Consider the following 15,283-nt stretch of genomic DNA (forward strand, 5'->3'; position numbering starts at 1 on the left):
CTTAGAATGAATGCAGTTATTTGAGATGTGGTGCAGTTTTGAGTCATTTGAGCCATATTAGACTAGGGATGTACTCACTTCTCTTGTGTACTGCAGGAAGGGGAAAATATAAAAGATCAAAAGGCGAGTGAACGTGACATTTGGCTTTCTAAAGTCAAAGCGAAAGCACAAAAGTTAATTAAACAGCCCCAAAAAATTTACTTGGTGACATTTCAGTTACTGATGAGTGGAAACACTATTTGCATGAAGGAACAGAACCCCACCTCGAGCGAACCGTCTCAGGGGAACATTTGTGTCAGTCTCGTCTTTTGTCTTTTTGTCTGCGCATCAGTGCACAAGCATATACACAAAAAAAATACTGCATTAAATCTTGGAAGCAGAAGCCAATAAGATAACCTCACGACGCGATCTGGGAGCTTTTGAACATATGACAACCTTAAAGTAAACTAGAAATTTAAACATCTGGGTTCCCACGCTGGCTGTTGCTGCTGTTTGACCTAGTTGGTTTTTAAATAGTTCAGATCGAAAGCTGCAGAACAACCTCATAATGAATTGGTGTGAGTGCTTAATACTACTGCTGTTGCTTTAAACGGAAGCAAAATTGGCCTAAACAACAGATGTGGCTTTGAGTGAAATAAATTAATGTAGGTCTACATGAGGTTGGCGTCAGACGGCTGTAGACAACAAAACTGAGCGCACTCCGGTCCAGCATCAGTAAATGATTCAAAACGGTATCATTTCACAACAACTGCATTATTTCTTATTATTTTAATTCAGAATTTAAGGTGTTTTATTGCATGTAAGTGCAAAACAAAAAGATCAGACCGCCTAAATTTAATATACAGACCCCAAAGTGCAGCTTCAGTGCAACTAAACTAGGTCGACCCTTCATTAGTGAGAGTTCCTTCCTTTATTTTAGTTTTAATTTTCTATTTCTGCTTTTTATTTTTGAAATGTGATCCTCTTGTGAAAAAAAAGAGACCAGCTTTGCACAAATACGTCTTTACAGATGATTTTTTTTAGACGCTGCTTTGTTTAAGGACAGAATCAGCACGAGAGCTAGAGTTAGTTAATCGCCAACTATTATGATTTCTTTTTTCTTTTCTTTCTTTCTTTTTTTTGTTTTTATAGAGAACAGAATTCCGGCTTCTTAGATTTCTGTTCCCTTCCTTCTCTATGACAGTAATTTAAATATCTTTGGGTCGTGGACAAAAGCGGGTTTGGGAAACACTGTTCATCACCATCTTCTGACATTTTAAAGCCCAAACAACTCAGCCATCGAGAAAATAAATTGACAATGAAAATAATCGTTTGCTGCAGCCCGAGTTCTTCAAAAACGTGTTGCACTCAGGTCGCTGTCATGTGAAGAAATCAGTCTCCTGCTAAACGTTAAACTGCTAAAAGTTATCGTCTTTTCAGTCATTATTTGCCCCAACCAACCTGCACTCAGTTTCATTGGTGGTCCAAGCCACGCAAAACACGTCAAACCTTATTAGACGCAAAAACTGTTTTGTCCCATTTTGAGACCAGCATTTGTATTTTTTTGACTTGTGAGTGTCACTGATGCCGACCAGTTCATCTTGGTAACGAGTCAAAACGTGTGTTCTTCAATGTGACGACGTGTAAATTGCAACTTGTGTGGTTCCATCTTTCTAGAACGGCCGCTGTATGTTCTGTTTTTGGTCGCACGGCTCTTCCTCGTCACTGCGTATGTTCAGTAATGACCCTCTTATAACCTCTCCCGTATTCATGAAGTCTCACAGTCTGGTTTGTCACTTGTTTAGGGCACTAAGAACAAGCTTTTACAACCTTTATCGGAAATCACTTGCATCACTTTCTGGTGCACGGAGGTCGGGTTCAGTTAAACCTGTTTTTGTTTGAAATTACAATTACAGTCAATTACAGTCAATTCCTGCGTGAAAGAGAATCACTGCATGATAAGAACTGAGAAAACAAAGAACATCCAGATAATTTACACCAGTTTTAGTAACTAGAGTTTCATTTACTCAGGCGTAATAGTCACTTTAGTTTGCCAGACGGTCAAAATTAACAGTAAACTGCTCAGATTTCTGTCACATCTTTGCTTTTCCCCGTGCGTGGACCGATCTTGCTGACTGTATGGTGTAGTCACACCACAAACGCCCATTCTGAACCAGGAACAACCCTGTCGTGTACTGTATATGTCGACGACACCGTCTTTGGCTGTGAATAAAAGCCATTCGAGTTCTTCCTTTTTAGAATAATCAGTGTGACTTAAGAAGAAAAATATGACAATTTGGAGAACAAAACAAGCAACATGAGGTGGGCACTCCATGGAGCTAATGAGTAAGAGTGAAAAAACACTTTTTGAACCTTTTTTTTTTCATACATTTTTTCCCTGTTTTGCATTTGAAATCTCTAATTGTTTCCATCCAGCTCCCACATGAACGAAAAACACCTTCCAGCTACGGAAGAGTTTAACCGAAAGTAACGTTTCTAGTTCTGGAAACAGACGATTACTGTATTTTTTTTGTCCGTTTTTGAGTTCAACGGGCATGTCTGGTAAAAGTTTACACACTTTTGAAGACTGGTTGTGCCGTTTTTTGCAATATTCTTGAGGCAGAATGGCACAATTGACCCACTTTGATTAGAGCTTTTCACAGAACTGTGTCGATTGTTGTGTTTGGGATCTAACTGATTGAAACTCTGTCCTTCTCACTTTTTATTGTAAATCTACGTGCACTCTGGAGTTCATGGCCTTGACATAAACCAAGGCCTCCACCCTTGACCAGAGTCTTTAGATTGTGGTCACAAAAAGCTGACTTTCCAGGAAAGAAATGCAGACACTGCATAAATACTGAGGCAGCGAAATGTATAAAAGTGTGAACCTACTGTCAGCGCTGAAGGTGAGGAGCAGCACCGCCCAGATGGTCGCGTGCAGGACGGTCCGGCACTGATTTGTCCTCATGATGCGAACAATCCTCTTCCAGTCGCAGGCAGCCCAAGTGAGAAACGTTCCAACAAGCACATCATTATTTGGTGTAACGAAATAGAGAAACGCCAAGATCAGAGCTGCTCGACAACATGCTGCTTCCTCTTTCTACTCTCTGCTCGCTGCCTTCCTTAAAGCAGGGGCGGCGGTGGAGGTGAGTGTAAGTCGGTGGGTGGTCTTGCTTCTGCAAATCGTGCACATCCAATTCAGTGTAACTTCTCAAAACAGAGGGGGGTTCCCACATGACCCTGCTGCTGCTCAGACCTCCTGCTGTACTATGATCGCTCACACCCTCTCTCAGTGTTGTGTGTGTGTGTGTGTGTCTTTTTTTGTTCTCACTCTTCTTCATCACTTCTTGGCAGCGTCTGTGGTTCGCCTTCTACAAGCTGACTTCCTCTCCCCTCTCCATTCCTTTAATCTCCGCCGGCTGCGTCTCCTGCAAGCGTGTGCAGAGCGCAGCGGTTTTCAGAGGAGGATACGCAGCACTGAGGCGGAGACGGCGGCCTCTCGAGCTGCAGTGCCCACTGTGTTGATGTGTGTGTGTGGTTGGTTGATATCAGTCAGCGCTATCAGCTTGTGGACTGTCATTCAGGTTTTTACAGGAGGCCTCCAACAGTTTCCTAAGGGTTTCTCTGGGTATTAGGAGCTGTACTCCGGCTTCCATTTGAACTAGTAGTAAATCTCCCCCAACTTTTGTCCCCTAACATCTGGAAAAAAGCCTCCAAAAGTTACTGGATTCAAATCGTACCTGATTAATTAGTTTCCTAAACATTTAGCTCACTTCATTGTCCCACCTTTACTACCCTTCACTTGCAACTTGTAAGTTTTAGAGTTGATTTTAAGGATTGTGTTGCTAGTTTTTAAGGTTTTGAGTGGTCTGCTTACATCTTCTAAGTCCCTACAAGATCCTCTGGCAAGGCCTCAATTACAATATTAATCTTGTCATCAGGTGACCTGGTAGGAGGATCTCAGGCAGGAAAATTTTCATATCATCTTATAAATCTCTTCTCCTTTTTATCAACACTGGTGTTCCTCAGGGCTGTGTCCTGAGTCCACTCCTTTACACATTGTACACCCATGACTGTGTTGCCACACACAGCTCCAACCCCCTTATCAAATTTGCGGACGACACAACCATCGTGGGGTTGATCAGAAAACAACAACGAGGCCCCATACAGGGAGGAGGTCCGAGCACTAGCGGCCTCGTGCAGCGGCAACCGCCTCAACCTCAACACCACGAGGACAAAAGAGGTCGTGTTTGACTTCCGGAAGTCGAGGACCACATTGCACTCTGGCCTGAGCATCAATGGGGAAGAAGTGGAGTGGGTCACGAACTTTACATTTCTCGGACTGCGCATCTCAGAGGATCTGGGCTGGACGGTGAACACCACATTTAAATCATTGTATCTTGTCCCACTACAAACAAACAAACAAAAACTTAATAATAGTTTTAAAAAAACAAAAGAAGAAGTAATGTTCTAGCAGCTGGAATGTCAAAAAAAATGACCATATTGTAAAAATATCATAATTCACTGTAATTAAATACATTTTCGTGCCTTAATTTCTTGAGCTCATGAGTATTTTGGGGATTTTAAATGTTTAATGAATAATATTTACATGTGTGGAACAATGAAATTACCTGTGATTTATATATATATCTTTATAAATATATGTCATATAATACACATATAAAAGCAAACAAATCCATGCATAATTACAGAACAATACACATTTTTCTGTTGATTGTAATTGTGTCTGATATCACAAATATATTTACAGTATTAAACTTGAATTTAAGTTGAATCTATTAAATATTAAAGAAATATTTGTGAGATCATGAGGAATTTGTGAGTGACTTTTATGTGTCCCAAATTTTCATTTTTTTTTAAAAAAATGCAATTTTAATTTCACTTTACATTAGTATGTAAATTACATTATGTAAATTCACGGTTATTTTTGTAATTTTGTTGATATTTGTATGTATTTCAAAAATATGAAAAGAAGAAATGAATAAAAAGGAAAAAAATCTATACAATTTTACTCTTTTTTTTAAAACAGCATACATCTTACTGAATGGTTCTTATTACTTATTTTTTATGTAACGCATTTTATTACTTAAGGTGCCATAAAGAAAATGTTTATTATTTTTACAAGTAAAATTACAAGTCAAAACAGACGAATAGTGGGGATATCTCAAGGCTATTCGAGAAATGAGCAAAGTGTCTTTAAATGGAAGAAACTGATTGTTTTGAGCTATTCTTTCTGAAACAACAGCGCAGCTCAGCGGCGGCAAGCCTCGCTGCGAGTCATCCTGTGGTTACTACTGCGCAAGCGCCTTCCCCTTTACGTAATGACGTAAAGGAAACGTTTCCGACGGGCCGAAAATGGCGGAGTACCTGGCATCCATTTTCGGCACAGAGAAAGACAAGTAAGTTTTATTCAATATTTGTCGTTAATGGCGCCTAAGCGATGATTTTTATACAAAGTATGTTAGCAGGGCAGCTTATTACTCGCACTCGGGGCTCCGTTTGTAGCAGCAGCTCTGCTAAATGCCCCAGTCAAGCTTACATTAGCAACAGGAAGCTAACGGGCAGCTAACGCATTGAATGAAACTTAAGGGCTAACCTGCAGCTACTGTGAGCTGTTGGTTTGCGCCAAAAATGATTTTCTAGTAAAAGCTTCATTAGTTTTCTTTTTACACACTTAAGCATTACATGCATGCATTACTGGGTATGAAACACTCAGATATTGTGAAGCCTTTTCAGCTTACAAGCTTGTTAGCACAGTAGCTACTTTGCTCGGGCGGGTTGTTGTGTTCGTTTCACTTTGTGGCCAATATAATGATAGTAGTTCATAAAGCACTAGTCTTATTGCACTTTTATTAATATAAAGTGACAGTTATTTGGAGCAAGGCTGCTGGTGCAGTTTATACAAGGAGAGGTCTCCAGGATGGCATTGCTTCAAAACAACAAAAACAGTGGTTCTGATTGCAAAGCAGAGCCATGTAAACATCATCTCACTCATTTAAACTGGAGGAAATAAAAATGTACAACCCATATTTTAAACCGAGAATAGGATATAATACAATGTGTAAGCGTGGTAATTTAACTTACAAACAATGTTTAATTTAATATCGTGCTGAGTCTTGGAGATGCACGATTTTATCATCCTAGATTAATCGGGGTGACTTTTAAAAAGGGATTACATCTACAGAAAAAAAATAATGTTTATATGTATTTTAAATGCCAGCAAAATAGTGACAAAGGCATCTAATGGGTGGCATTTAGATCTGGCATTGCACTCATTAGACACAGCTTTGTGGTGCTGATTTAAATGATCAAACTAATTAGCTGCAAGAGAGTTCGAGTTTTAGGTCAACCTCATTCTTTCTGTAGCTGTAAAATTTTCCATAGGTTACTTTTTGCAACTTAATCATCCTTTTCACCGTTTCTCTACTGTTCCTTATACATTTTCCTGTGAAAATGTAGAGCCTGCATATAAAAAAACACAACCTCTGTGTCCTAAAAGTAAAGTTTTTTTGCAATAAAGTTGATGTTGGTGCTTTTTTTTGCGTCGACACAAACAAATACAATGTCAGTAGAACTGTTGCAACAAAGGCAGATCATGAGTACATGTGGTGACGATATTCCTCCTTTTTCCAGGGTCAATTGTTCCTTCTATTTTAAAATCGGCGCTTGCAGACATGGAGACCGCTGCTCGAGATTGCACAACAAGCCAACCTTCAGCCAGGTCAGTATCCCAGAACAGTGCTAAATTGACATTGAATCACCAATTGGTGACCCGCTGTGCCTCCTGAGCTGCAGGCAGGCCAAATGTTTTATCCTGTGACCTATTTGTTTGTCTTTGGACCTCAGAGCTAAAAGAAAGAACGAGAAACCTCTTCAAAAGTTTATTTTCCTTTCAAGTATTAACTTATGTTAAGGATGAGTAAACACAGTGTTCCCAGATCCACCTAATTAGTTTTTGGTTAATGAGTCTTTAATCACTTATGGTGGAAAATCAGGCTCTTTTTTTTTAATGTGTTTTTGTACTCCAGCAGTATTTTACATAGTGTGTTTTGCAGTTATAAACATATACATTATTACACTTTATTGTTTTACAATTATATTATACTTCCTATACAGCCTGCTTTTCTTTTCTGTGTCAAAATTGTCGCATTCCTTTCTTCCTGCGCCTGCACTATTGTTAGGAGATGTAAACAAGCTGAACTAGAACCTGATGTCACCAGAAATAGCACCGAACTAGACTGTTATTTAACATCCCAGTCTGGCCTGATACCTTTTTTGTGTGTGTGTTTTCTCTCCAGACCATCTTGATTCAGAACATCTACCGCAATCCCCAGAACAGTGCACAGACGGCCGACGCGTCTCGCTGTAAGTTCACCATGTGTCAGCAACCCCGCTTTCCCAAACACTGCTCTTATATAAAAACAAATGTGTTGCGCTGCTTCAGCCCTGTTAGCCGGAAGCCTGGTTGGGACACTTTATCTCCATTTATTGTTTATCACCTTGCACCTACACCTGCTCCTGCTCCTGCTCTCTGTTTTTTTTTTTTTTTTTTTTCCCAGTCATGTTTCTAAGTCGTCACGTGACCCTGAGCGCAGTAAACAAGCGTCTGAACAGTGACGCCAAAGCAAACAGAACTTACAGACTGTTCCGATTATGATGGAACACTTTGAAGTGGGAGTTGTGGGTGTGTAGCGACGATTATGTTGAGCGCAGTCTAGCAGAGCTGAAGCAGTCTATCTCAAACAGGTAGGTGTGTAATGGAGTCACAGGGCTGCTTTTTTGTGTGTTTTTTTTTCTGTGGATCCTGCATTCAGACCACACATCCAGTGGAAATAACTGTATGAAGTGTTTCATATGTCTCTTGAGTCTTTTATTGTCAACACCTTTACTGTGCACCTTGGTGACGATCTTTAAAAAAATACCAGGATGCTGTACATTATTTCTAGCATTAAACCGGTCACTTTATTTGCATTTTACTTCCCTTCCTTGTTAGTTGTAATGTTGCATGCGCCACAAACAATTCACAATTCTCAGGTCAGTTTTGAAACACACCTTTTGATCGTTCCCCCACTCTTCCCCCACTAAAGATCCTCCATCAGAATGAGTGTTAAAGTTGTGTTTTGCAAGGTTGCATCAGAGCAGTGGAGTTTTGAATTTTGAATTCAGTTGTGTATGTAATGCATGAATTCAAAAACACAATAAGAGATGGAACAAAAGTGACATTTGAATGCTTTTTGTTTGTCCATCTTCCAAATATAATGTTCAGTCACCTAAAACTCTTTGGACAAGCTGTATAAACAGTACAGCATAACACTAATCTGCTAGATTACAAAATAAAAATAGGTGTAAAAGCATAAAACCTTTTAAAATTATCTGCTGAACAGTGAGGTGGTGCAACAAGTTTTCACTCCAATAAATAACGAAGCACTTACTCCTGAGATCGATGTGATAACAGCCTTCAGGGCTCCAGACTAACTTTTGCCCTGGTAGCAATGATGCGGCCAACTTCATTTGGTCCCACCTTGTCATCACCAAAACATCTGCTTATCAGTAGATGCTACAATTTACCAACGTTCCCTAAATGCAACACATTGCAGGCTGTGGTAGCTGCTGTCGGTGGCTGCGGTGTGCTCAGATAAGTGTGTGTGACCGAAAAATTCTGTGTAAAGAGTTAAACTGGGGCGTTCTAAAGTCAGATTAGTCCAAGATGAAACCGTGTGATTTTTTTTTGTACACTGCAGCGCCTTCATGCGCTGTTCCGCTCATAGGAAACGGTGAATGCAGGTGCGCTCCACATTTCACCACATTTGTATAAATAAATACCACAGTCCACCGACGTTATACAAGTGCTGCTTTCCACCACTGTGGTTAACACAGTCGCTGCCTGCGCCAGATACAGTGACACCAGCACAACCTAATGATCATCATGCACGCCCACGAATGCGACCACTTGAAATTTCAATTGTAACACTATAAAAACTAAAAAAAAAAACGGTCGCAGTCTGGAGCCCTGGCTTTGTCTGTCACATAATTAGCTGGAACTCAATTTACGGACAGGAAAAAAATAAAAAAATCTAATCACATTTTTTTCCTCCCCAGCTCTGTATTCGGTTGGATTTATATCACAGAAGCTTACGTTTTGTATTTCAGACCATTTCCCTCTTGAACATTTACCTTCATAACCTTCAAAACTCTGCCCAGTCTGCTGATGGTTTACACTGTAAGTTCTCCCTTCATCTGCAGGAACCCTCCAGCACTGACTGCACTTAATTCATGATATCACACCTCCCCACATAAATGTGGTTATACTTTAGAGACACGTCCTCCAGAGACGCAGCACATCACTTCCTGGAGTTAGAATAACTGGCCTCGTGCTGTTTTGCATGTCTTCCTGGCCACACCACCTGAGTCGGTGTCATGCTGTAATGTGCAAAGATCAGCTTTTGTTTCACGTCCTTTCTTTTGCTGATACTAAAAGCTATATTTAACTGGTTCTTTACACTTCACAGTTTCACACTACTCAGGACCTTTGCTTCTGATTCACTGAAGCAGACTTCCACTTGTGACGCCTCCAACGTAGGAAATTCTCCCTCATCTAATAACCGGAGGTCGTCATAAATTAGCTGATTAGTCGACCTAAAATTATGTTTTGCAGTATTACTCCATGACCCTTCTGGACTCAGTGTACACATAGATACACAAACAACTTTTGTAAAGGAGGTCAAAACATTGGCATATGTCATTTCACACTCCACCAATCAGGAGAAGACTGAGAGGGGTCAGCTCTAGTTTTGACTTTGCTTCTGTGAAATAAGTTGAATTGCCAAGAGAAAGAGAGAAACAGTTTTTATAGCATCCAGTGCTAGACAGATTGTTGACCTTTTTGATATTAACAGGGTGTAGCTATAATAGCAAGATGCTACGTTGCTACAGTTAAGACTCACACAGTCCATTTGAAGACTGTTTTTTTTTATACCGCCGGTGTCCCTTCAGCTTTGTCTTGACCGTCTTCCGTTGGCGTTGTGCAGGTGCCGTCAGCGATGTGGAAATGCAGGAGCACTACGACGAGTTCTTCGAGGTGAGCGACCTTTTGTGCCGGCTGCTCAGTTGTGTTCCACATATTGGACGAGGCGACGTCACGGCTGTGTTTTCTTGTTTTGTTTGTGCAATGCTGCAGCCAAAATGAGCAACTGGAGCAACACGTCACGCCAAAATGTTTCCTGTTTTGGTTCAGGAGATATTTATATAAAGCTGCTTCGATGTGCTGTTATTAAAAAAAAAAAAAAAGACATAAGTTCTGATAGTATGTTATGATCTTGTTTGTGCGTTTTAACAATAAATTAGATAATATTCTGAGCAGTAAATACCTTGTTATCAATGTGTGGCAATAGGATGGTTGAATAACATTTCTGTAGCTGTTATTGAATGCAGACAGATATCAGAAAGCCTTTATTGCCTTTCTGCAAACAAACTCTACGGCTCAGAAATGTAAATATTAAAATAGAAAATTCTGTCATCAACAAAAAGGTAAGTAAAGAAAGTATATAAATATCTATGTGTGGCGTTAATAAATTTTTAAAAAAGCTGACGGCAGAGACGGTCCACTGTAAGGAGCATTTAGGGAGAAGGAAATGTCATTTATTCTGATGTAATCCTCCTCAGGTTCAACTGTATTGTGCACCACAGGGTAGATCATAATCAGTAGCAGCAATAAAGATAAATGCAATATATCGTAAACCTCACTTCAGACTATAAGAGCTCTACATTAACAGCGCCGCCTTTACGACTTCCTGTTTACGTCATCTGAACCTTTTGCACAGAATTATTATTTTCATTTACTACCCAGCCTAAGTCTAAACATCACTGGTACAGGGTTTAACCCAGAGCCGTGGTTAGTGATGTGGAAGCCTCGGCTAATCCTCCTTAACCGTATTCTCGTTAAAGTAAGATATAAGATAAGATATATATATAATAAAGATATAAGTTATACCTACTGGATACTAAACTCTTGTTTTCCTCTTGTTGCCGACGCAGGAGGTGTTCACGGAGATGGAGGAGAAGTATGGAGAGGTGGAGGAGATGAACGTGTGCGATAACTTAGGCGACCATCTTGTCGGCAATGTCTACGTTAAGGTCGGTGAAGGATCTCGATGTATTACGTTTATTTATGGTCCGTTTGTTGTTGAGAGTTTTGAGGGTTATCGTGTCCTCTGTGCACAGTTCCGTCGTGAGGAGGATGCAGAGAAAGCAGTCATGGACCTGAACAACCGCTGGTTTAACGGCCAGCCAATCCACGCAGAGCTCTCCCCCGTCACTGACTTCAGGGAAGCCTGCTGCCGCCAGTATGAAATGGGGTGAGTGTCAGCTGCCTATTAGTAAAAAAAAAAACAAATGTAAAATGTCCATTGAAACTAGCTTAAATGCAATAAAACATCTAGAATACTTTGACTTCTTGGGGATTGTATACTGTAAGAGCTTCAGTTAAAAAACTACTCATTCTGGTTCCTGAAGATATTTCACCTCCTCCTTCTTCAGAACCAAGCAGAGAAGTCTTGTTGCTTTCTTAATCTACACAGAAATACACTGCAAATATTTATGACTTCTGAACTTTTTTGCTCAACAGTTTATTCTAAGAAAACATGGACAATTCTAAGTGACAGAGTTAGAAGTTTAAATCTTTTTTTATTAGCACCTAAGCAACTTTTGATTTTTGTTTTCCTCGGTTTGATAAGCTGATGGCACAAACAAAGAAAATCAGCGAATCTTAACATGTTTGAAAGTTTTATTTAAGCAGTAAATGTCAAGTGACTTTCTGTCTCAAGTCATCACAACAGAAAACTACCTTTTACTCCTCTGAGCCCATTTTTCTTTTTTAAGGCAAGACATCTTTAAAAAAAAATACCAAAAGAACATTATTTATCAGAACCAGGAACTGTAAAAACGTTGCCACCATTTGACCCAGACTCTGTAAAAATACCAAATTGGTGACTCAGCTGCAACCAACACTCATGTGACAAAAATCAAGACTTCTTCTTTTTTTTTGCCTGAACTGCAGGCAGTGTTTCCACAGAGGACATGAGTCACCAGTTTTCCCAGTAACACTTGTGGGCACCTTGAAAAAATGTTGCACCATTGATTCCATGTTGGGGTTTTTTTCCGCTTTTTTTGTAGAATAAATAATCAAATACATTTAACTTTGACAGTTTAAATTTATTGAGCTAAACAGACGGTATTTCTGAGCTCTCTCCTCCTGTCTGCTCCATGGAGGTGCTTTACTTTATATTCCAGTGAAAAATGAGCCACAGTGAGGCAAAGTGTGACATAACAGCCAGTAACTTTGGCTTCAGAGGGTTGAACCACCACCAGAAGGACGTGTTTGCTATTTGCTCCATTTACATCGTTGGCAGTTGTACTCTCCAGCAATTGTACCTATAAAACCATATCTTTAATAGTTGCCTGATTAAAGGGGAATATCTCACTGAATTCAGCTGAGAAGTCCTTTAACCTTGGGTGTGTGTGTGTGTGTGTGTTTGGGTATCGGGTAAACAAGAGTATGTGATGTTGGCAGCCCGGTGGTGTGATGGGAGGAAAGTCTGTCCTGCATCCAGTCGAACCAAGACAAAGCTGCTCTGTTCACTGTGCAGGTGGATTAACAAGGAAAAGAGCCTGGAAGAGTAGTTTGCACACATTTAGCTGAAAATGACAGTAAAGCACAGCATCAGCTGATATGATAAGATAGCTGCGCTGAGCCGGATGGACTTGAGGGTAACGGGTGCTGCTTCGTTGGGCTTCATTGAGCCAACTTGTCCTTCTAGCAAGTCGCTGAAATTGTACCAGCTGCATGGGCACTGTGTCGAGTATTACATTTTGTTATAAATGCAAAGATAAACTTTGTCCTTGCACACTGGGAGGGACCTTCTGATCCTCTCCTTTATGAGTCCCTCAGTGATTTTCCATTGGATCTGGGCTTGTTTGCTCGGACATTGATAGGACGCAGTGAGCGTGGAGGGAGATAAAGATTAGGTGTTCTGCTCGGTGGGTTGGCATGCTCCTCAGCATGTGGAACTTGGAACCAACTTTTTCCTCGTGGCACAGCTCCACCAAACACAAGGCCAGCGAGGTTTAACCCTTTCACGTGTGGTTTCCCTGCAGGGAGTGCACCCGAGGGGGCTTCTGCAACTTCATGCACCTCAAACCCATATCGCGGGAACTTCGAAGGGAGCTGTACGGCCGCCGCAGGAAAAGGTACGGACACGCTCGAAAGCCTCTCAAGAATCCGTTTGTAATCATTTCAAGCTAACCACTTCCTCCTCTCTTCCCATCAGGCACCGCTCCCGCTCGCGCTCCAGGGAACCCAGGGAACGACGCTCCCGATCCAGGGACCGACGACGGGACCGCGAGAGGCGGAGGTCGAGGGACCGAGAGCGCTCTGGAAGATTCTGAAGGAAGACTGACCCACCAAATCCCCCCTCCCTGTGAACCCCAGCAGTGATGACAAAGTTTTTTTTTTTGTTTTTTTTTTCTGTTTTTGGTGAATTGTTGAAAGTGTTTTTTTCTTTTATTCCCTTTTTTTAAGACGAGCTTGTGTCGCTTTCTCAATAAAAACAGATTTGTAACTCTGCACTGGCACCGTGAGCTTATGTGAACATCAGTTTATTACTTTGCTGGATCTGGTACACAGCTGTGAGAAGACGTGAAAAACAGATGACGTCACACATTTCAAGTGCTTTAAAAACATCTGGTGTAATCTGCCAAACTGGATCATGATGGGTATCCAATTGTAAACTACTTTTTATACTGATGCTACGAAAAAAATAAGAGACTAGCTGGTTTTGAAATGGTTAAAAATCCAAATTAGAGCTCCTCTCAAACTCACTACCTTGACTTTTAGCCATAACTCAGACAGACTGATGGATCTTTGGGTCATTTTCATTTAGAAAATATACTTTACAACAGATACAAACAACTGCTTTTCTCCAAATGCATCCTAATCCACGCACCTCGAGTCTATTTTTCCTTTTCTGTTGTATTATTTCTAGTGAGCGACTTATGCAACAGCTTGATCAACCAGTAACTGTGGCTTTTCATCCAGTTCAGCTGCTTCCCTCATTTGCATTAAAAGAACACCGTAAACGCAGCACTGGAAGAAACATCTGGATGAACCAGTCTATGTAGAACAAAGATAAACGTGTGTTGTTGGCCAAGTTCACTTAAGGTATTCAGGTTTATTTTGAGGTGGAGCCAAAAAAACAAACATTATCCATCTGTGAGTCATTCTTCATAGAAAAAGTCTGATCTGATTCCAGCTTGTTAAATATGAACATTTTCTGGCTTTTCTCATCCTCTGTGACAGTAAACTGATTATATTTTAACATTTTACAAACCGAACGGCTAATGCTGGTTCACCACATGCTTCTTCTCAGGGAACTTTACATCATAAGGACAACAAAACGACAATAATTTATTATGTTGTATTGCAAAGAAAACCTCAACAAATCTAAATGTTACCGTTCAAAATGTGTTGGAAAAGCATCTTTCTCAGTATCATAAATATTAGTTGAAGTTTAACCTGCATCAAGGAGTAAAAAGTCATGTTTTTGTCTGGATTGTGGCCTAGAAATGGAAACAATAAATGAGCTTAGTTAAATTATTTAAAGCATAATGTCTGTTTGGTATGAAATCATTATAATAATCGTAACTTATCGAACACTTTTCGAAATCCAGGTCATGAACTTTTTTTATAAGGGCAGTAAAATAAAACAGGCAAGTCATAAAGTCTTCCGTACAGTCTGGATCAAGAGATTCTTGGTCGTAATTCAAGCGTGAAGATGAAGCCGGCCTCTTCTTCTCCAGGGATATTTGAGCATTCTGGTCAGTTTTTATGCCCCAATTTGTGCTTTTCCTGCATTAATTTACAGTTAAAAAAACTTCATTCATATAAGAAAAATCACAAAATTCCAGAACAAAGAGTAAAAGTTAGAGCTTTGGCTTAAGATAAAGCAAAATGTAATCATGTGATGTTCCTAAATTCCTCAGATTTTGCCCTCCTCAAACGGAAAACTGGAGAAAAGGGGAGTTTAATTCCTCATTTTGAATGAATTCAATCCAGACGAACATGAGCGACGTCAACAGCAATGTTGTTAATAATTGTAGAGGCGTAATAAATCATATTTACCTCTTCAGTGTGGTCTAAAAATAGACTAACTTAAATTGTATATATATATTAAAAAAAGAAATATTACAGTACTTGAAAATCACAAATCAGTGCATATAGTAACTTGTT

The 15,283-nt window shown here is 40.1% G+C and overlaps 2 protein-coding genes across 4 annotated transcripts in view; one reads left to right on the plus strand and one right to left on the minus strand.

The window, feature by feature from the left end:
* Window positions 1-3,424, minus strand: part of LOC103361282 (B- and T-lymphocyte attenuator-like) — a 10,730-nt gene extending 7,306 nt beyond the window's left edge. For both annotated transcript variants that reach the window (XM_008287321.1, XM_008287320.1), the window contains exon 1: window positions 2,872-3,424. In XM_008287321.1, the coding sequence (XP_008285543.1) occupies window positions 2,872-2,947 (76 nt within the window). In that variant the 5' untranslated portion in view covers window positions 2,948-3,424. The remainder of the gene's footprint in view (window positions 1-2,871) is intronic.
* Window positions 3,425-5,335: 1,911 nt separating this feature from the next.
* LOC103361283 (splicing factor U2AF 35 kDa subunit-like) lies at window positions 5,336-13,623 on the plus strand. Of its 2 annotated transcripts, XM_008287322.1 has the most exons (8): window positions 5,336-5,399; window positions 6,634-6,721; window positions 7,299-7,365; window positions 10,029-10,078; window positions 11,035-11,133; window positions 11,221-11,354; window positions 13,153-13,245; window positions 13,326-13,623. In XM_008287322.1, the coding sequence occupies exons 1-8, from the start codon at window positions 5,356-5,358 to the stop codon at window positions 13,441-13,443; spliced, it is 693 nt and encodes a 230-aa protein (XP_008285544.1). In that variant the 5' UTR covers window positions 5,336-5,355; the 3' UTR covers window positions 13,444-13,623. The 2 variants fall into 2 exon arrangements, with proteins under 2 accessions (XP_008285544.1, XP_008285545.1); XM_008287323.1 differs by lacking the exons at window positions 5,336-5,399; window positions 6,634-6,721; window positions 7,299-7,365 and adding an exon at window positions 7,638-9,220.
* The last annotated feature ends 1,660 nt before the right edge of the window (window positions 13,624-15,283 follow it).

This window comes from Stegastes partitus, unplaced genomic scaffold (genome assembly GCF_000690725.1).
Source record: "Stegastes partitus isolate 25-593 unplaced genomic scaffold, Stegastes_partitus-1.0.2 Scaffold495, whole genome shotgun sequence".
NCBI classification, from domain to species: Eukaryota; Metazoa; Chordata; class Actinopteri; family Pomacentridae; genus Stegastes; species Stegastes partitus.